Source organism: Oncorhynchus masou, chromosome 4, assembly GCF_036934945.1.
Source record: "Oncorhynchus masou masou isolate Uvic2021 chromosome 4, UVic_Omas_1.1, whole genome shotgun sequence".
Classification (NCBI taxonomy): domain Eukaryota; kingdom Metazoa; phylum Chordata; class Actinopteri; order Salmoniformes; family Salmonidae; genus Oncorhynchus; species Oncorhynchus masou.
Window position 1 is genome coordinate 756,673 of NC_088215.1, and position 23,276 is coordinate 779,948.

At 40.8% G+C, this 23,276-nt stretch overlaps 1 protein-coding gene across 1 annotated transcript; it reads left to right on the forward strand.

The window, feature by feature from the left end:
* The first annotated feature begins 2,050 nt into the window (after positions 1–2,050).
* Positions 2,051–23,276, forward strand: zgc:172076. Its single transcript, XM_064945982.1, has 9 exons — positions 2,051–2,163; positions 2,432–2,478; positions 4,083–4,281; positions 11,451–11,605; positions 13,718–13,850; positions 14,900–15,056; positions 15,730–15,853; positions 21,306–21,495; positions 23,005–23,276. The coding sequence occupies exons 1-9, from the start codon at positions 2,148–2,150 to the stop codon at positions 23,163–23,165; spliced, it is 1,182 nt and encodes a 393-aa protein (XP_064802054.1). The 5' UTR covers positions 2,051–2,147; the 3' UTR covers positions 23,166–23,276.

Here is a 23,276-nt window from a genome sequence, read left to right on the forward strand (position 1 = left end):
ATTATTGGTTTCCTTATCTTCAGACAAGGGAATACAGCAATCCTGCTTTGTTTTAGTGTCCCTGGCCACGGTCTCTAAATGCTAACTTTTTAGTATGTGTGACCCAAGAACAATCCCGTATATCAGCATTTTTCCTGTTCCAAATCGTACAGTTTAACTCAGTTGAGCTACATAAGCATTTTCAGACACTTTAGGATGATTTGGACATGAAACGTGAACAATTATTAAACTACAACAATATTTGAAACAATAATATTTGAAACAATAATAGTCTGTGATGGTTTACAGGAAAGACGTATAAAGCCTTTTGGAATCTACGATTTAATACATAAATACGCATTCCTTACTCTATTGGAACTAATGATTTTACCGTCACAGCCGCGTCAGATCCGCATATCACAGTTTAACTTCCAAACAGTCTTTATGAGTGTAAATGTGTGTATTGTTGTCACAGAAAGCTAAAGTTGATATAGATTTTATTTTTGCATTAAAAACAACTGTTCTCTTTATTCAATAAAGGCTGTTAATAAATAAATGTATAATGTTTGGCTGCATATTTTGTTGGCTGAGGCTGCAGATCCCAGGGAAACCGCCCCCTTGGAGATACGAATCATGTTCTGGCCCTGTTTCTTTACCTCTACTTTAAGCACAAATTTTTGTGGTCCCCCTCCGTTCACATTTCTCGAAGGGAGGGTGACCTTTGAAATGCAAATGCAGCTTCTGCATGCCAACCATTTGATCTTATTCAGTTTCATGGGAATACGCATTAGATCTTCTTGAATTGTACACAGTGTTGTTTCGAAGTACAGTGTTTCATTTGAATTATGTATAGGGAGCGAATTTTAGAGCAGATGGTGTTAAACTGTAGCACACCTGGGTTTTGTTTCAATCAAAACACATTTTGCCTAGTGGCGCGCTGTTGGGTTTCGGCCACGAGAGAAAAATGTTACCATTCTCACAATCATCCTAAATCTCATAAGAAATTAGGTGTTTTTTGTCTTCAGTAACATATGCTATTATGTTCGGCTCTGATATATAGAAAAATATCATTACGTGATTCAGTCTGGATTTAACAAGCAGAATTCTCAATTCATCACAGAAATTTGCCAAAGTAGCCAGTTCTCTGGGCTATTAATTAATTTAACAAGTAAAGCAGAGAGACTGCGTAAATTAGAAAATCCCACACATGCGCAGAAGCTTTGGATTTAGTTGTAGGGAAAATGGTTCAAGAGAATTTGGATCTGCAGCCACTCTGTATTTTGAAACTTCTCTTAATGGTCTATCAAAGGCACAATCCCTGATTCTATTTCATTTTTTTTGTCAGCTATATGGCAGCCCTGCTTTTTGGTGGCTGGACATGGTTGGAAAAATGTCATCAGTGGGTATCATCACTCATTGAAATTACCATCAGCTGTACATATTGCAGATTGCACCTTTAAAAAGTTATTTACACTTTCTTTAGAAATATATCAAATTCACCAGTGATCATTTAGTCTGGTCCCAGATTTTTCTATGCTTCAGGTCAAATTTCTTGCCACTCATTGTCATGCCAAATATGGAGTTACATTACATTACATTTAAGTCATTTAGCAGACGCTCTTATCCAGAGCGACTTACAAATTGGTGAATTCACCTTCTGACATCCAGTGGAACAGCCACTTTACAATAGTGCTGACATGTAGTTGACATGATAGCACAATGATCTGTGACGAGGCTACCTGTCAGTAACTTTGACTAAACATCGAGCCCTGGGGGAACCTCCTCCAAATCAGGATTCTTCCATTGAGCACCATTCACTCTCCATTCACTGCTATGGTGTGCCTGTCCAAAGTCAACTCTACGTTTGAGTAAACACCCATCCACCAACCACCACATCCTAGCAGTGCTAATTTACATTGGGTTATAAAAAGACTGACATTGTTAGGGCCATGCAACATGACACCGGCGACCGTCCCACCACTTTGTAAAGATGAGCGTGTCAGGTGGGACAGTCAAAACTGGGGATGACGAGACTACGCGGCTATTCTTAGCTCTTTTGTTCAGTGTTGAGAGTAGAGTTGGGACCATACTATCACCTCCACTACCACCCTATACCCAGGCCACGAAGTCCAGACTGCCAGACACCAAAGTCGTTCTCATTTGACGAGATGTGGAAGATCAAACGTAAGTGACGCCACCATTTTGTGGCATGCGTGCATACTCTTTCACATTGTCAAAACGAAAATAACAAAATGACTGCAATTGGCAAGTTGTTTTTCCCTACACACACAGGCTACAGTTCTGCATATGGCTGAGAGGCATTTTCAGCCGGGCAACTAATAGAACTTGCTAGAGCTCACACCTTCAATTCCTTTGCGTTATGATTTTGATTGGAGATTAAGAATATAAAATGCCACTGTACTGCATTCCTGATGTAAAACTTCTCTTACAGCCCCCATCACGTACTCTTTGGAAGCAAAGTACAGGCCCCATCTCGAGGTAATACTTTTGGGAACTGTTTTGATCCAATCTAATTCACTGTCTGGCAAGGCTTGATGTTCTATATTCCTACTGTGCAGGGTAACTAAGGACTAAGCTATGTGGACGAAAGCCATCGCAGCCTTGCAATTCCGAGTGTGTTTTCAAACATCTGGTCAGACAACAAGGCAAAGTCAAGACCAGCGTCATGTTCATTAGGCATCGAATGGAAGACGACGTACTGAAACAGGGAGGGATTACCTGGCCCCCAAAAAACGCTCATTAGGTTTCCATTGCAAAATTGTGTTGAAACATTTTCTGTTGTGTGCCCTCTTGAAACCTACCAAGGGTCCGGTTAAACAATGAACTCAATTAGAATTTAATTCATGAACTGAAAATCCACCAGGAAAATCCCAAGATACTGTATGTTGTCATTGTAAAAATTTAAATAGAGGACTTTATATCTTTGACATTATAGCGCATCTGTGACAGCATGGGCAGCACCCGAGGCAACAATTCATAGGAATCCCACCCAGTCGACTACTTTAAAGTGGCGCAACCCATGCCAAATCAGCCTTTTGGCCACTAGAGGCCTCTATCGTTCTCGACGGTGGAGAGTTAATTAAAGGCGTCAGCATGCTGCCCAGCCGAAACAGTTTGGAACAGTTTGTGTATATATTATGAACGCATTTCGTGACGAACCGAGCAAGTGTGCCAGAATACTCCCTTGAAAGACCTTCGGTTGAAAATGAGAAAAAAGTGGCAATAATACTGTTTGTCCATTTTGAGATACCGTAGCCAGTATACACTTACTCAAAATAGTCCGAATTCATCTACGATAACTCAAGAAATCTGTCATAAATTTTGACATTTTTGCAGAGGACATCTTAAGCGTGCAATGTTGTGTCTAAGATGTTTGGTCCAGTATTTCTCAAGTGAAAAAATGTGAATGAAAATCAGTTGTCTCTCATTGAATGACACCTACTATTAAAGAATCCATGCTGTTAACCAATAACAGACGCAGAGTAGACTTCGGCTACCGACTTCGGCTTGCCTTGAGAAAACACTTTGTGTGCCCAAACAGCCAAAAAACCGAACAAAAAAAGTCCAAAAAGAACATAAGAGTCACAAAATGTCGTCATAATATATGCACAAACTCTTCTGAACTGTTTTGGCTGGGAAGCCTTAACAGTGCCCCCAGAAAGTATTATTCCACATTTTGTTGTGCTATAGCTTGAATTCAAAATGGATTAAATCGACTTTTTGCTCTCACCCATCGACACACAATACCCCATGACAAATCCTCACTCCCATAGAATTCTATGGTCACTCCCACTAAGGTCAACTTTGAATTGTTGATGTACCACACTTACATATATGCACTGTGTGCAATAACCTGGGGATGAGGTTACCTTAGAACTCGTTTATTTGTATGGTATTGGTCTGCATCATTATGTGTAGGCCAATATGGGCCTTAGTGTATGCATTTCCATTTATTAATTGAAATTCTCATGCTATTCTATGTAGTCTACTGGTATGTTCTAGACAAACGGCCTTCAAGGCCAATAACGTTTATACTCTATTCCATTTCTATTTTCCCGTCTGACCACATCCTATCCGCCCAGACCTTGGTCCCTACAGACCCCATGTCCCTGTTCAACCTGAAGAGAGGTTCCCCTGAAGAGGAGTTCCCTAACCTAAAATACAACTACACGTGTATGGCGAGCATCCTGACTCCAAAACTGTATGCTCGCCAGTTCAACCGTGCCACCCAGAGTGGGGTCATCTTTGATGATGTCATACGCCCGGGCCTCGAGGAACCAGGTGAAGTCAACAGGCATTACGCGATCTATAGGGAACGCTTGTTGCTAGATCGGTATGTGCTGAAAACAAAGGGGGTTGAAGACTGTGCTATACTGTACATAGTACTAGTACCACCAGTGTAGGAAGTGATAGAGTAGTATATGGTATAGTATATATACAATCTATCACTTCCTACACTGGTAGTACTAGTACTATGTACAGTATAGCACAGTACTCAATCCTGTTTGTTTTCAGCAAAAAAACAAAGAATTAGGGGTAAAGGTTAGGTTAAGGGTGTGTGTGGTTACTGTGCTAGGGAATCATAACATACTTTAAGTCTCCACCTCGTCGCAGGCAAAATGTTTGTGTGTGAGATATATATATATATATACACACACACACACACAGTGGGGAGAACAAGTATTTGATACACTGCTGATTTTGCAGGTTTTCCTACTTACAAAGCATGTAGAGGTCTGTAATGTTTTATCCCAGGTACACTTCAACTGTCCAGAAAATCCAGAAAATCACATTGTATGATTTTTAAGTAATTCATTTGCATTTTATTGCATGACATATGTATTTGATACATCATAAAAGCATAGCTTAATATTTGGTACAGAGACCTGTGTTTGCAATTACAGAGATCATACGTTTCCTGTAGTTCTTGACCAGGTTTGCACAAACTGCAGCAGGGATTTTGGGCCACTCCCCCATACAGACCTTCTCCAGATCCTTCAGGTTTCGGGGCTTTCGCTGGATAATACAGACTTTCAGCTCCCTCCAAAGATGTTCTATTGGGTTCAGGTCAGGAGACTGGCTAGGCCACTCCAGGACCTTGAGATGCTTCATAAGGAGGCACTCCTTAGCTGCCCTAGCTGTGTGTTTCGGGTCATTGTCATGCTGGAAGACCCAGCCACGACCCATCTTCAATGCTCTTACTGAGGGAAGGAGGTTGTTGGCTAAGATCTCGCGATACATGGCCCCATCCATCCAACTTCCCCTCGATACGGTGCGGTCGTCCTGTCCCCTTTGCAGAAAAGCATACCCAAAGAATGATGTTTCCACCTCCATGTTTCACAGTTGGGATGATGTTCTTGGGGTTGTACTCATCCTTCTTCTTCCTCCAAACACGGCGAGTGGAGTTTAGACCAAAAAGCTCTATTTTTGTCTCATCAGCCCACATGACCTTCTCCCATTCCTCCTCTGGATCATCCAGATGGTCATTGGCAAACTTCAGACGGGCCTGGACATGCGCTGGCTTGAGCAGGGGGACCTTGCGTGCGCTGCAGGATTTTAATCCATGGCGGCGTAGTGTGTTACTAATGGTTTTCTTTGAGACTGTGGTCCCAGCGCTCTTCAGGTCATTGACCAGGCACTGCCGTGTAGTTCTGAGCTGATCCCTCACCTTCCTCATGATCATTGATGCCCCACGAGGTGAGATCTTGCATGGAGCCCTAGACCGAGGGTGATTGACCGTCATCTTGAACTTCTTCCATGTTCTAATAATTGCGCCAACAGTTGTTGCCTCCTCACCAAGCTGCTTGACTGTTGTCATGTAGCCCATCCCAGCCTTGAGCAGGTCTACAATTTTACCCTGATGTCCTTACACAGCTCTCTGGTCTTGGCCATTGTGGAGAGGTTGGAGTCTGTTAGATTGAGTGTGTGGACAGGTTTCTTTTATACAGGTAATGAGTTCAAACAGGTGCAGTTAATACAGGTAATGAGTGGAGAACAGGAGGGCTTCTTAAAGAAAAACTAACAGGTCGGTGAGAGCCGGAATTCTTACTGGTTGGTAGGTGATCAAATACTTATGTCATGCAATAAAATGCAAATTAATTACTCAAAAATCATACCATGTGATTTTCTGGATAGTTGTTTTAGATAAAGTGTACCTACGATAAAAATTACGGACCTCTACATGCTTTGTAACTAGGAAAACCTGCAAAATCGGCAGTGTATCAAATACTTGTTCTCCCCACTGTATATACACACACACACACACACACACACACATATATATATATATACACATATATATATGTACACATATACACATATATAAATATACACATATATATATATATATATACACACATATATATATATATATATACACACATATATATATACACACATATATATATATATACACACATATATATATATATACACATATATATATATACACACATATATATATATACACACATATATATACACACATATATACACACATATATATATGTACACATATACACACACACACACACACACACATATACATATATATATATATATATATATATATATATATACATATATATATATATACACACATATACATATATATATACACACATATGTATATATATATACACACATATATATATATATATATACACACACATATATATATATACACACACATATATATATATACACACACATATATATATATATACACACACATATATACATATACACACACATATATACATATATACATATATACACACACACATATATACACACACACATATATACACACACATATATATATATACATATATATACACACATATATATACATATATATACACACATATATATACATATATATACACACATATATATACATATATATACACACATATATATACATATATATACACACATATATATACACATATATATACATATATATACACACATATATATACATATATATACACACATATATATACACACATATATATACATATATATATATACACACATATATATACATATATATACACACATATATATATATACATATATATATACATATATATACACACATATATACATTTACATTTAAGTCATTTAGCAGACGCTCTTATCCAGAGCGACTTACAAATTGGTGAATTCACCTTCTGACATCAGTGGAACAGCCACTTTACAATAGTGCATCTAAATCATTTAAGGGGGGTGAGAAGGATTGTTTTATCCTATCCTAGGTATTCCTTGAAGAGGTGGGGTTTCAGGTGTCTCCGGAAGGTGGTGATTGACTCCGCTGTCCTGGCGTCGTGAGGGAGTTTGTTCCACCATTGGGGGCCAGAGCAGCGAACAGTTTTGACTGGGCTGAGCGGGAACTGTACTTCCTCAGTGGTAGGGAGGCGAGCAGGCCAGAGGTGGATGAACGCAGTGCCCTTGTTTGGGTGTAGGGCCTGATCAGAGCCTGGAGGTACTGCGGTGCCGTTCCCCTCACAGCTCCGTAGGCAAGCACCATGGTCTTGTAGCGGATGCGAGCTTCAACTGGAAGCCAGTGGAGAGAGCGGAGGAGCGGGGGTGACGTGAGAGAACTTGGGAAGGTTGAACACCAGACGGGCTGCGGCGTTCTGGATGAGTTGTTGGGGTTTAATGGCACAGGCAGGGAGACCAGCCAACAGCGAGTTGCAGTAATCAGACGGGAGATGACAAGTGCCTGGATTAGGACCTGCGCCGCTTCCTGTGTGAGGCAGGGTCGTACTCTGCGGATGTTGTAGAGCATGAACCTACAGGAACGGGCCACCGTCTTGATGTTAGTTGAGAACGACAGGGTGTTGTCCAGGATCACGCCAAGGTTCTTAGCGCTCTGGGAGGAGGACACAATGGAGTTGTCAACCGTGATGGCGAGATCATGGAACGGGCAGTCCTTCCCCGGGAGGAAGAGCAGCTCCGTCTTGCCGAGGTTCAGCTTGAGGTGGTGATCCGTCATCCACACTGATAGTCTGCCAGACATGCAGAGATGCGATTCGCCACCTGGTCATCAGAAGGGGGAAAGGAGAAGATTAATTGTGTGTCGTCTGCATAGCAATGATAGGAGAGACCATGTGAGGTTATGACAGAGCCAAGTGACTTGGTGTATAGCGAGAATAGGAGAGGGCCTAGAACAGAGCCCTGGGGAACACCAGTGGTGAGAGCGCGTGGCGAGGAGACAGATTCTCGCCACGCCACCTGGTAGGAGCGACCTGTCAGGTAGGACGCAATCCAAGCGTGGGCCGCGCCGGAGATGCCCAGCTCGGAGAGGGTGGAGAGGAGGATCTGATGGTTCACAGTATCGAAGGCAGCCGATAGGTCTAGAAGGATGAGAGCAGAGGAGAGAGAGTTAGCTTTAGCAGTGCGGAGCGCCTCCGTGATACAGAGAAGAGCAGTCTCAGTTGAATGACTAGTCTTGAAACCTGACTGATTTGGATCAAGAAGGTCATTCTGAGAGAGATAGCGGGAGAGCTGGCCAAGGACGGCACGTTCAAGAGTTTTGGAGAAAAAGAAAGAAGGGATACTGGTCTGTAGTTGTTGACATCGGAGGGATCGAGTGTAGGTTTTTTCAGAAGGGGTGCAACTCTCGCTCTCTTGAAGACGGAAGGGACGTAGCCAGCGGTCAGGGATGAGTTGATGAGCGAGGTGAGGTAAGGAGAAGGTCTCCGGAAATGGTCTGGAGAAGAGAGGAGGGATAGGGTCAAGCGGGCAGGTTGTTGGGCGGCCGGCCGTCACAAGAAGCGAGATTTCATCTGGAGAGAGAGGGGAGAAAGAGGTCAGAGCACAGGGTAGGGCAGTTTGAGCAGAACCAGCGGTGTCGTTTGACTTAGCAAACGAGGATCGGATGTCGTCGACCTTCTTTTCAAAATGGTTGACGAAGTCATCTGCAGAGAGGGAGGAGGGGGGGGGAGGGGGAGGAGGATTCAGGAGGGAGGAGAAGGTGGCAAAGAGCTTCCTAGGGTTAGAGGCAGATGCTTGGAATTTAGAGTGGTAGAAAGTGGCTTTAGCAGCAGAGACAGAGGAGGAAAATGTAGAGAGGAGGGAGTGAAAGGATGCCAGGTATGTATGTATGTATGTATGTATATATATATATGTGTGTGTGTATATATATATGTGTATAAATATATATGTGTATATATATACACACACACACACACACATATATATATATATATATATACATACACACATATACATACACATACATATGTATGTATATATATATACATATACGCACATATATATACATATACATATACATATACACATACATACATATATACATACATACATACATATACACACATATATACACACATATACACATACATATACACACATATATACATATATATATATATATATATACATATACACACATATACACATATATATATATATACACACATATACACATATATATATATATATATACACACATATATATATACACATATATATATATATATACACATGTATATATGTATGTATATATATCTGTATGTATACATACATACATACATACATATGTGTATATATATGTATAATATATACACACACACACTTATATGTATATATGTGTATATGTATGTATATATTTATGTATATGTATTTATTTTTGTATGTATGTATTTTTATATGTAAGTATGTATGTATATATATATATTTTTGTATGTATATATACACTGCTCAAAAAAAATAAAGGGAACACTAAAATAACACATGCTAGATCTGAATGAATGAAATATTTTTATTAAATACTTTTTTCTTTACATAGTTGAATGTGCTGACAACAAAATCACACAAAAATGATCAATGGAAATCAAATTTATCAACCCATGGAGGATCTGGATTTGGAGTCACACTCAAAATTAAAATGGAAAACCACACTACAGGCTGATCCAACTTTGATGTAATGTCCTTAAAACAAGTCGAAATGAGGCTCAGTAGTGTGTGTGGCCTCCACGTGCCTGTATGACCTCCCTACAACGCCTTGGTCTGCTCCTGATGAGGTGGCGGATGGTCTCCTGAGGGATCTCCTCCCATACCTGGACTAAAGCATCCGCCAACTCCTGGACAGCCTGTGGTGCAACGTGGCGATGATGGATGGAGCGAGACATGATGTCCCAGATGTGCTCAATTGGATTCAGGTCTGGGGAACAGGCAGGCCAGTCCAGAGCATTAATGCCTTCCTCTTGCAGGAACTGCTGACACACTCCAGCCACATGAGGTCTAGCATCATCTTGCATTAGGAGGAACCCAGGGCCAACCGCACCAGCATATGGTCTCACAAGGGGTCTGAGGATCTCATCTCGGTACCTAATGGCAGTCAGGCTACCTCTGGCGAGCACATGGAGGGCTGTGCGAAATGCCACCCCACACCATGACTGACCCACCACCAAACCGGTCAAGCTGGAGGATGTTGCTGGCAGAAGAACGTTCTCCACGGCGTCTCCAGACTCTGTCACATGTGCTCAGTGTGAACCTGCTTTCATCTGTGAAGAGCACAGGACGCCAGTGGCAAATTTGCTAATCTTGATGTTCTCTTGCAAATGCCAAACGTCCTGCACGGTGTTGGGCTGTAAGCACAACCCCCACCTGTGGACGTCGGGCCCATACCACCATCATGGAGTCTGTTACTGACCGTTTGAGCAGACACATGCACATTTGTGGCCTGCTGGAGGTCATTTTGCAGGGCTCTGATAGTGCTTCTCCTGCTCCTCCTTGCACAAAGGCGGAGGTAGCGGTCCTGCTGCCGGGTTGTTGCCCTCCTACAGCCTCCTCCACGTCTCCTGTACCTGCCTGTCTCCTGGTAGCGCCTCCATGCTCTAGACACTATGCTGACAGACCCAGCAAACCTTCTTGCCACAGCTCGCATTGATGTGCCATCCTGGATGAGCTGCACTACCTGAGCCACTTGTGTGGGTTGTAGACTCCGTCTCATGCTACCACTAGAGTGAAAGCACCGCTAGCATTCAAAGGTGACCAAAACATCAGCCAGGAAGCATAGGAACTGAGAAGTGGTCTGTGGTCACCACCTGCAGAACCACTCCTTTATTGGGGGTGTCTTGCTAATTGCCTATAATTTCCACCTGTTGTCTATTCCGTTTGCACAACAGCATGTGAAATTTATTGTCAATCAGTGTTGCTTCCTAAGTGGACAGTTTGATTTCACAGAAGTGTGATTGATTTGGAGTTACATTGTGTTGTGTAAGTGTTGCCTTTATTTTTTTGAGCAGATGTATATATGTATTATAATGTTAGCCACCCACTTAAAAAAATACTAAGACAATGTCCTAACACCGAGTTTAATCCAAAATATCTGCTGCTGCTTTACAATGTGTGACTCTAGTGTATGAGTGTTTACTTACGATATGTGTGTATACTGTTCCTGTACCGTCCTACAGGGGAGCTTCATGGACCCATGTCTGTGGGTTGTGTGGCTGGTGACGGCCAGTCGTACATCCTCTTCTGTGACTTCTTTGATCGGGTCATTGAGGCCTACCAAAACCACAAGATCAGCAAGTTACAGGAGAGTGACTTTAATCATGACAACTTAAAGGTACTGTAGCGTGGACACAGAGTCTGGTCTTATAAGTGTATCTCCATTTCACATAACAAAATTTAAAATATTGTTAAAAAAAGTTGCATTTGAAGGTTTCATCATAATCCCAACTATAACGTTTCATGCTTTTATGAAAAAGTGAACATTTGCCACATATCGCTTGGACTATTCACACGATTTCAGTGTGCCACACTTCATAACAGACCTCTACCAAAGATGTGTGATTTGACATGTCATAAAACCTGTTGATATATGTTATGTCAAGATCTCAGTAATGTTTATGACAACTACAGGGGCTTGCGAAAGTATTCACCCCCCTTGGCATTTTTCCTATTTTGTTCCCGTACAACTTGGAATTAAAATATATATTAATTATTTGGGGGGGGTTGGGTTGTAATCATTTTATTTTACACAACATGCCTACCACTTTGAAGATAAAAAATATTTTGTTATTGTGAAACATACATGAAATTCTACCATTTTTTAAAAACTTGAGCGTGCATAACTGTTCACCCCCCCAAAGTCAATACTTTGTTGAGCCACCTTTTGCAGCAGTTACAGCTGTAAGTCTCTTGGGGGTATGTCTCTATAAGCTTGGTACATCTTGCTACTGGGATTTTTGCAGATTCAAGGCAAACTGCTCCAGCTTTTTCAAGTTGGATGGGTTCCTCTGGTGTACTTTAAGTCATACAACAGATTCTAAATTGGATTTAGGTCTAGGCTTTGACCATTCCAATATATTTAAATGTTTCCCCTTAAAACACTTGTGTTGCTTTCGCAGTATGCTTATGGTCATTGTCCTGTTGGAAGGTGAACCACCGTCCCAGTCTCAAATCACTGGAAGATTGGTCAGAATTGAAGGAATGATGGATGGCGCTAAATACAGGGAAATTCTTGAGGGAAACCTGTTTCCCAGTCCCTGCCGATGAAAAACCTGGTGTTCTTGGGGTAATGAGAGGTGTTGGGTTTGCGTCAGACATAGCGTTTTCTTGATGGCCAAAAAGATCCATTTTAGTCTCATCTAACATGAGTACCTTCTTCCATATGTTTGGGGAGTCTCCCACATGCCTTTTGGCGACCACCAAACAAACGGGTTTGATACATTTTTTCTTTAAGCAATGACTTTTTTCTGTCCACTCTTCCGTAAAGCCCAGCTCTGTGGAGTGTACGGCTTAAAGTGGTCCTATGGACAGATACTCAAATCACTGCTGTGGAGCTTTGCAGCCCCTTCAGGTTTATCTTTAGTCTCTTTGTTGCCTCTGATTAATGCCCTCCTTGCCTGGTCAAACCTGCTATCTTGGCAGGTTTGTTTTGGTGCCATATTCTTTCCATTTTTTAATCATGGATTGAAATGGTGCTCTGTGGGATGTTCAAAATGTCAGATATTTTTTTAGAACCCAACCCTGATCTGTACTTCTCCACAACTTTGTACCTGACCCGGTTGGAGAACTCCTTGGTCTTTATGGTGCCGCTTGCTTAGTGGTGTTGCAGACTCCGGGGCCTTTCAGAACAGGTGTATTTGTACTGAGATCATGTGACAGATCATGTGACACTCAGATTGCAGACAGGTGGACTTTATTTAACTAATTGTGACTTCTGAAGGTAATTGGTTGCACCAGATCTTATTTAGGGGCTTCATACCAAAGGAGGTGAATACATATGCACGCAGTTTTCAGTTTTTTATTTTGTAGAATTTTAATCATGTTATTTTTTCCATTTCATTTCACCAATTTGGACTATTTTGTGTAAATCCATTACAGGAAATCCAAATAAAAATCTATTTAAATTACAGTTTGTAATGCTACAAAATCATAAAAATGCCAAGGGGGATGAATACTTGCAAGACACTGTATGTAGGGCATTGTGGCATAACATTCCAATAGTGTTATCCAGTACATCTGTATCAGATGTGTAAATACTTAAATGTGTTTAAATGCATTTATTGTTCGCCATTTATGGCTTGTTCGCTCTGTGTGTGTGTGTGTGTGTGTGTGTGTGTGTGTGTGTGTGTGTGTGTGTGTGTGTGTGTGTGTGTGTGTGTGTGTGTGTGTGTGTGTGTGTGTGTGTGTATGGCTGGCTGATTAATGTATACTCCGTGTGTGTGCGTAGGGAGGTGATGATTTTGACCGTGATTACGCCTTGAGCTGCGAGGTGAGTGTGGTGCGCAGTGTGGATGACTTCGGCTTTCCGACACACTGCAGCCGGGGAGAACGTAGACAGCTCTTCATGCTGGCCAAGAAAGGTACTGCGTGCTCTGATCTACAGTAACAACATAGCACAAATATTACATACAGTGCAGGTTTGATGTCAATTCCAATTTAATTTAAATTCTATTTAAATTATTGAATTCAGTCAGGAAGTGGATAATTCACTTTGAATTAAATTCACATTTTTAAATCTTCAAGTTATGGAATTGAAATAAATATATTTTTAATTGGAATTAAATTGGAATTGTAAAAACATCTTTTAGATTGAAATTCAATATTCCTACATTTCCCAGTTAATGGAATTAATGTACAGAGTATCAAAAATGTACTGTAGGATTTGTTTTTAGTAATTTCAACATCTATTCCTATATTTACAGTATAGCTAGGCTGTCTGAACAGTGACATAAATTAGAAATAGAATTGTTGGGGATAATATTGAATTGGGAATTCAATTACTGGAATTGACCGAACATTGGAATTCAGAGGAATTGAACTTTCTCTGAATTCAAAGACTGACCTGGAATTTGAATTTAATTCAATGGAGTTTACAGGGAGCGAGAACAGAATTAAAATGTAATTTGTGGAATTGACCAAAAATCTGATACAGTGTGATGCTTTATCCTCAACGGCAATTAAAACCAAATGTAATTGAGCTCATTAACTCCAGCAGTTTAAGTTGATATGTTTTAGGCTATTCATTTACATTTAAAGAATAACAATGAATATGAGGGCTGCTATCAATTTTAATAATCTTGAGAACACCAAGCAAAAGCAATCAATGCTCCTTCTCACACAGTAGTTTCAAGTAACATTGTATGTATACATGGAGTCAGAAGGAGGATACACTATTTCAGGAGTGCACAGCTCAAGGCCGAGTTCCACAGCTCAAGGCCGAGTTCCACAGCTCGGCTGGTTTTCGCTTCACCAAATTGATGTTACCGAATGGCCCAAATAGAAATCAGTCACTAGCTAAAAGGCAAGGACAAAAATCTGCAGAACTGCTGTCATCGAAGAATGGAGCAGAGCATCCCTGCACTAACCATTCAGACCTATAGCAAACATGATTGATTGACACTTCTTCCAGCTCTGGACCAATTGGCAGAGGAGTTGCCAGGGAAGCTGTACTCAAGGGCAGAACTGTCACAAGACAAAGACGACAAGGGAGTGACCGTGGGAGCCCCTTCCCTTTCCCAGTTGAGGAACGGGGTGGCCCGTGACTGGCCTGACTCCAGAGCTGTATGGTCAGTGCTGCTCTTTAAGTGCCACTGGCATGTTCCCTTCTTTACAACCTAAATCATGTATTGTGTGTGTTGTTTACCTTTTTTATGCACTAATATTCTTTGTGCAATGAAAAATACGTAAATATAATGTAATGTTCACACGTTAATGTTGCAATAACTGCTCTAGGGTCTGTTTTGCCTTTTAGTCCACAGTAGTTGTAAACTGGATGGAGAAGTAAAAACAACTGCTCTACGGCCTGTTTTGCCTTTAACAGTTCGTTACTAATCTAGTGGAGAAGTGAGGCAGTGCACTCTTCTTGTAAGTATAGGAGGAAATCATGAATATCTGTTTAAATAAACCCCATATTATTCAAACCATTTTAAAGAAGCAACAAAAAATATCATGGTGTCACAAACCCAGCAGCTCGACCCAGGTCCTGTGATTAATCAATATTACTCAAAATGTACAAACAGTACAACCCAGTTAGATGGTGCCATTACACGATGGGCCTTCTAACAGATTAAAGATATGTTTCCAGCAAAACAGTAGCACACCACTTGTTTTAGTATATGGCTGAGGGACGAGGCTATATCGAACTACTCTCACATTCATAACAGCACTCTAGATGCAAGGAATGTCCCTGTAAGTCCATTGAACACTGATACTGTTGTGATGACCATTACCACTCTGCAGGATCAGTAAAGACGGGACCCTGGTGGTATGGGTCAACATTGACGACCACCTCAGATTGGTGACCACGCGAGATGACGCCAACATCGCAGAGGCCTTCCAATGTATCTGTGTCAACATCCTTAAGGTTGGTCCCCTCGGAAGACACAGATCCTGATTGCATGATTACCTGAAAGTGGAACTGACAGCATTTTAGCAACATGAAATCGTATTAAAATCAGTTCATAAAACACAGAGGACGAATATGAGTTTTTTAAGCGAGCACTTTTTTATTCTTATTGTTTTAATTTAGTTTATATTGCAACAATAATAACATTATTACACATCAATACAGGGACATTCCAGTGAATACAATGACATTTTTAAAATAGAACACCAGGCGAACCCGATCCCAAAAATAAAAAAATTCAGGACATCATTAATGTGTGACATTAACATTAACAGAGACATTACTTCTAATAACTTTTCCAACTTAAGTTTCAGGGATTTATACAATTGTAACAGTTCAATGAAAAAAAACCTACAAAATTAGGAATTGTTCCACCCCATTTACATTTGTGAATATAATATTTGGCCAAGAGAATAATAATGTTAATAAAATAGTTATAATCGGAATTACAAGGATATGTATAATGCCATTTAACATCAATGGTAAACATAGGTAATTCTAGAGATTTTACACACACCAATTCATGAAACCACTTAGACAAAGTCATTTCCCATTTTTCATAAATGATTTAAGTTTGGGAAATATGTATACTAAGGCATTTGTGAAAATGCTACAGCAACATTGATTGGGAACGCGGCCGAGCGCTTGGACTATGAAGAGACACTGCAGTAAATACAACCTAATAAAAACATCTGTCTCGTCCAGGACCAGTCTACGCAAATACAACCTAATAAAAACATACGTCTCGTCCAGGACAAGAGTCTACGCAGACCGATGCGCCAAAGCCAATCAGATCTAGTCTGACCATTTTATTCGCCCTCGCAGAGCTGGTTATGCGCTTTACATGTTATCCAGAGCGTTCGTGACTAACTATTACCAAAGACTGTTATAACTAAATCAAAATAAACCACAGTTTGGTCGTTTCAAATGGAAACAAATGAAGTCAAGCACGGGCTAGCGAGCTCATATTCAAGCACTCCAGCATATTTTCCTTAGGGAACACCTAGCCTGCGAAGTGCAATAACGCAATTTGGAAAGAAATCCATCTTGTTCCATCTTCTCCCACTGCCTGCGACGGGGCTTCCTTTAACTAGCATTTGTTAATGGATGGAAACGTCAAGCGGATGCCTCACATTTATACATCAAGTGAAATATCTGTCTCATTGTTCTAGCTGTGTAATTATTTTCTCCGCCTGTTTACAGACACCGATCATATTGAGCGGATATTGCGCATTCGTAAATTCATCAGCCATTCTGCGCTCTGGGACATAGCCGAGTGCTCTGAAATCGGAGTAGATAAAAAAAGCCAGAGTGAATTTGCGAACGCAAAAGATATGTTAACTGAATAACAGTCGTTTAAGTTCTTGCTAGCTAACCAAATGATACCTGCATCTCTAGCTGTGTATAGGCACCGAAAAACGATACGGAGGGGGCAAAGTCAGTCAGTCACTCACTCCGCCAATGACATGACATCCTCCTAGCTAGCTATCTAGCTAACGTTAGGCTCCGTAATCTTAGCTTGCTACATAAATATACTGAACAAAAATATAAACGCAACATGTAAAGTGTTGGTTCCATGTTTCATCAGCTGAAATAAAAGATGCCAGGAATGTTCCATAGCTCAAAAAGCTTATTTGTCTCAGATTTTGTGCACAAATGCCTTTACATCCCTGTTATTGAGCATTTCTCCTTTGCCAAGATAATACATCCACCTGACAGGTGTGACATATTAAGAAGCTGATTAAACAGCATGATCATTACACAGGTGTACCTTGTGCTGGGGACAATAAAAGGCCACTAAAATGTGCAGTTTGTCACACAATGTCACAGATGTCTCAAGTTGCTGACTGCAGGAATGTCCACCAGAGCAGTTGCTAGAGAATTTAATTGACAGTTTTATAAAATTTGGCAGTACGTCCAACCGGCCTCACAACCGCAGACCACGTGTAGCCATGCCAGCCCAGAAACTCCACATCCGGCTTCTTCACCGGTGGGAAATTTAAGAATACTTCTGTCTGTAATAAATCCCTTGTGTGGGGAAAACCTAATTCTGATTGGCTGAGCCTGGCCCCCCAGTGGGTGGGCCTATTCCCTCCCAGGCTCACCCATCACTGCGCCCCTGTCCAGTCATGTGAAATCAATAGATTAGGGCCTACTTAATTCATTTAAATTGACACATTTCCTTATATGAACTGTAACTCAGTAAAATAGTTGAAATTGTAGCATGTAGCGTTAATATCTTAGTTCAGTATAGATACGCTAGCCTATTAGCCACGTTATGACTGATGTGATCCTTGCCCTTGCTAGTTTGATTGTATGGTCATTCCCAGCCTTAGTTACATTCGCCCATTTTTGTAAAAATAAATAAATGAGCCATTGAAACTGAAACAGTGCATCCCGAATGGAGGCAGCAAACATTGTACCAGGCTAGCTCTGATTTACAACCTGATAGCAATATTTTTGGCACAACCAAGAAAAGTATTGGTCAATTATATTAACCATGCACAGTGTTGTAATACTTTAAAGTACTACTTTTGTCATTTAAAAAATAATAATTGTACTTTAAGTAAAGGTTGTCTAAAAAGTAACTACATTCCTAAAGAAAATAATGTACTTTTTACTCCATACATTTTCCCTGACACCCAAAAGTACTCGTTACATTTTGAATGCTTAGCAGGACTGGAAAATGGTCCAATTCATGCACTTGTCAAGAGAACATGTGGACATCCCTACTGCTTCATATCTGGAGAACTCAGTAAATACAAATGCATAATTTGTAAATGGGTGTTGATTCTAGTCCTGGCTATCTGTTAATGTTTTAAACAAGAAAATGATGCCATCTGCTTTGCTTAATATACAGAATTGATTTACTTTTATTTATTGAAGTATTTATTTACTTTTAAGTATATTTCAGCAATTACATTTCATTTGGATATTTAAGTATATTTAGAACCCAACCTCTTATAAAGTTGCTTTTGTGGCATAAACTGGGAATTTTATTTTTTTGACTGATATTAGGATAGTCTGTTTCGTATCTGCAAAGTAGTTAACATGCTATCAGTCCCACTTTAAGGCAGTGTTCGGCAATTCTGGATCTAAAGAAGCACAGGTTGTACACGAGTGTACAGGCTTTTGTTCCAGCATAGCAAGAAGGTGTTTAATTCAACCATGTTTCTGACTGCTGTACTGGTTAGCGATATTGCACATTCAGTAAGACTACGCTTAGCCATAGGCCATTTGAATTTCTGATTCCTACCACCAAACTTTGACCCTTTTCATACTTCTGAGCCACGTCCGAACTAAGCTCTAATGCGCTAGCATATAGTTTGGGTCAGCATGATAGTATGAAAGTGGTATGGATTAGAGGTCAACCAATTAAGATTTTCAACGCCGATAACGATACCGATTATTGGAAGACCAAAAAAAGCCGATACCGATTAATCTGCCGATTTTTAAAAGTTGTATTTATTTATTTATTTGTAATAATGACAATTACAACAATACTGAATGAACACTTTTTAAAACTTAATATAATACATCAAATCAATTTAGCCTCAAATAAATAATGAAACATGTTCAATTTGGTTTAAATAATGCAAAAACAAAGTGTTGAAGAAGTAAAAGTGCAATATGTGCCATGTAAAAAAGCTAACGTTTAAGTTCCTTGCTCAGAACATATGAAAGCTGGTGGTTCCTTTAACATGAGTCTTCAATATTCCAAGGTAAGACGTTTTAGGTTGTAGTTGTTATAGGAATTATAGGACTATTTCCCTCTATACCATTTGCATTTCATATACCTTTGACTATTGGATGTTCTTATAGGCACTTTAGTATTGCCAGTGTAACAGTATAGCTTCCGTCCCTCTCCTCGCCCCTACCTGGGCTCGAACCAGGGACACATCGACAACAACCACCTTCGAAGCATCATTACCCATCGCTCCACAAAAGCCGCGGCCCTTGCAGAGCAAGGGGAACAACTACTTCAAGGTCTCAGAGCGTGTGACGTCACCGATTGAAATGGTATTAGCGCACACCCCGCTAACTAGCTAGCCATTTCACATTGGTTACACCAGCCTAATCTCGGGAGTTGTTAGGCTTGAAGCCATAAACAGCGCAATGCTTGAAGCACAGTGAAGAGCTGCTGGCAAATGTACAAAAGTGCTGTTTGAATGAATGCTTACAAGCCTGCTGCTGCCTACCACAGCTCAGTCAGACTGCTCTATCAAATATCAAATCATGGACTTAATTATAACATAATAACACACAGAAATACGAGCCTTAGGTCATTAATATGGTCAAATGCAGAAACTATCATTTTGAAAATAACGTTTATTCTTTCAGTGAAATACGGAACCGTTCCGTATTTAATCTAACGGTTGGCATCCCTAAGTCTAAATATTGATGTTACATTGCACAACCTTCAATGTTACATCATAATTACGTAAAATTCTGGCAAATTAGTTCGCAACGAGCCAGGAGGCCCAAACTGTTGCATATACCCTGACTCTGCTGGCAATGAACGCAAGAGAAGTGACACAATATCCCTAGTTTAATATTGCCTGCTGACATGAATTTCTTTCAACTAAATATGCAGGTTTAAAAATATATACTTCTGTGTCTTGATTTTAAGAAAGAGATTTGTGCAACGATGATGATATTTTCGCAAATGCGCTTTTGTTAAATCATCCCCCGTTTAGCGAAGTTGGCTGTCTTTGTTAGGAAGAAATAGCCTTCACAGTTTGCAACGAGCCAGGCGGCCCAAACTGCTGCATATACCATGACTCTGTTGCACAGAACGCAAGAGAAGTGACACAATTTCCTTAGTTAAAAGAAATTCACGTTAGCAGGCAATATTAACTAAAAATGCAGGTTTAAAAATATATACTTGTGTATTGATTTTAAGAAAGGCGTTGATGTTTAGGTTCACATTGGTGCAACGACAGTGCTTTTTTCGCGAATGCGCTTGTTAAATCACTCGTTTGGCTGATTCAATGATAAATTAACAGGCACCGCATCAATTATATGCAACACAGGACAAGCTAGATAAACTAGTAATATCATCAGCAATGTGTAGTTAACTAGTGATTATGTTAAGAGTGATTGTTTTTTATAACATACGTTTAATGCTAGCTAGCACCTTACCTTTGCTCCTTGCTGCACTCGCATAACAGGTAGTCAGCCTGTCACGCAGTCTCCTCGTGGAGTGCAATGTAATCGACCATGATTGGTGTCCAAAAATGCAGATTACTTGAAAATCGGCCCTAATTAAAATCATTCATTCCGATTAAATCGGTCGTCCTCTAGTATGGATGTCCAATCCAAACTTCTGTGGTGGTGAAAAAAAACAAGTCTGCTAATAGAAATTTAATGGGGCAAAACTAATGAGCTATGACCGTCTCTTGTTGTCCAGTTGGAGGCACTGTACAAAAAACTGAGGCACCCATTCATCTGGAAGCAGCAGCTTGGATGGGTAGTGAGCTCTCCAGCAGATGTGGGGACCGGCCTGAGGGCTAGCGTTCGTGTCAAGCTGCAACACCTGCCCAGACACAAACGTCTGGAAGACGTCCTCAGGAGACTGCGCCTCCGCATGGACAACACCGGTAATGCACATGGACGGGCTGAAATTGTTTTAGTGAAAACTAATTTGAGTAAAAAATCTATCTATTCTGAATTTCAGCACTTCCTTGGCACATTTGACAGAGTTTTTGTACAATTGGCAAAACATATATAGGTCATGAATCATTCTTCTAGATATTCTGATGAGTATAACTCTAGGTGTAATATACACTACATACACACAAAAGTATGTGGACGTCCCTTCAAATTAGTGGATGCGGCTATTTCAGCTTCACCCGTTGCTGACAGGTGTATAAAATCGAGCACATAACCATGCAATCTCCATAGACAAACAGGAGAATGGGCTTACTGAAGAGCTCTGACTTTCAACGTGGCACCCTCATAGAATGGCACCTGTCCAACATGTCAGTTCGTCAAATTTCAGCCCTGCTAGAGATGCCCCAGTCAACCAAGTGCTGTTATTGTGAAGTGGAAACAAGCTCACAGAATGGGACCGCCGAGTGCTGAAGCGCATAAAAATCATCTGTCCTCAGTTGCAACATTCACTACCGAGTTCCAAACTGCCTATGGAAGCAACGTCAGCACAAGAACTGTTCGTCAGGAGCTTCATGAAATGGGTTTCCATTGCTGAGCAGCCGTTCACAAGCCTATGATCACCATGCGCAATGCCAAGCGTCGGCTGGAGTGGTGTAAAGCTTGCCGCCATTGGACTCTGGAGCAGTGGAAACACGTTCTCTAGAATAATGAGTCACACTTCACCATCTGGCAGCCCGAAGGACAAATCTGGCTTTTCGGATGCCAGGTGAACTCACCAATGCATAGTGCCAACTGTAAAGTTTGGTAGAGGAGGAATAATGGTCTTGGGCTGTTTTTCATGTTTCAGTTCCAGTGAAGGGAAATGCTACTCCAGCATACAATGGCATTCTAGAACAATTCTGTGCTTCCTACTTTGTGGCAACAGTTTGGGGAAGGCCCTTTCCTGTTCCAGCTTGACAATGCCACCATGCACAAAGTGAGGTCCATACAGAAATGTTTTGTCGAGATCGGCATGGAAGAACTTGACTGGCCTGCACAGAGCCCTGATTTCAACCCCATCGAACACCTTTGGGATGAATTTTAACATTCATCCAGGCCTAATTACCCAACATATGTGCCCAACCTTACTAATTCTCTCGTGGGTGAATGGAAGCAAGTCCCTGCAGAAATGTTCCAACATCTAGTGGAAAGCCCTCCCAGAAGTGAAGAGGCTGTTACAGCTGCAAAGGGGAGGACCAAGTCCACATCAATGCCCACGATTTTGGAATAAAATGTTTGACGAACAGGTGTCCACATACTTTAAGTCATGTATTGTATAATGTGTGTGTATATAGTATCTACATATGCTATAAGTTAGTTACTTTAAATTATTTTAGTTTTTTTACAAGGATAAAAAAATATACTGCTATAATTTCCTCCAAATTGACAAGCAAGTCCTTACATACCCTACTTTAATATGGTCGAAATAACTGAAGTTCTTACCTCTTTCTCCTTAGACTGCAGTGAAGTGTATAACATCAGTAATGCCCAGACAATCGGCTTGGACGAGGTGGGGTTCACGCAGCTCGTGGTGGACGGGGTCAAGCTGCTCATCCGCATGGAGAAGAGGTTAGAGGGGGAAGAGAAAATCGATGATCTGGTGCCTTTACAGAAGTAGAGCTGAGGAAGATGGGAGGGAAAGGGACTCCTGTCCTAATCAACAAAAACTTCACATTTTTGTAGATTGACTGGGAGCGTGCTATTGTAATACAAGGTTTTTGCGAGAATG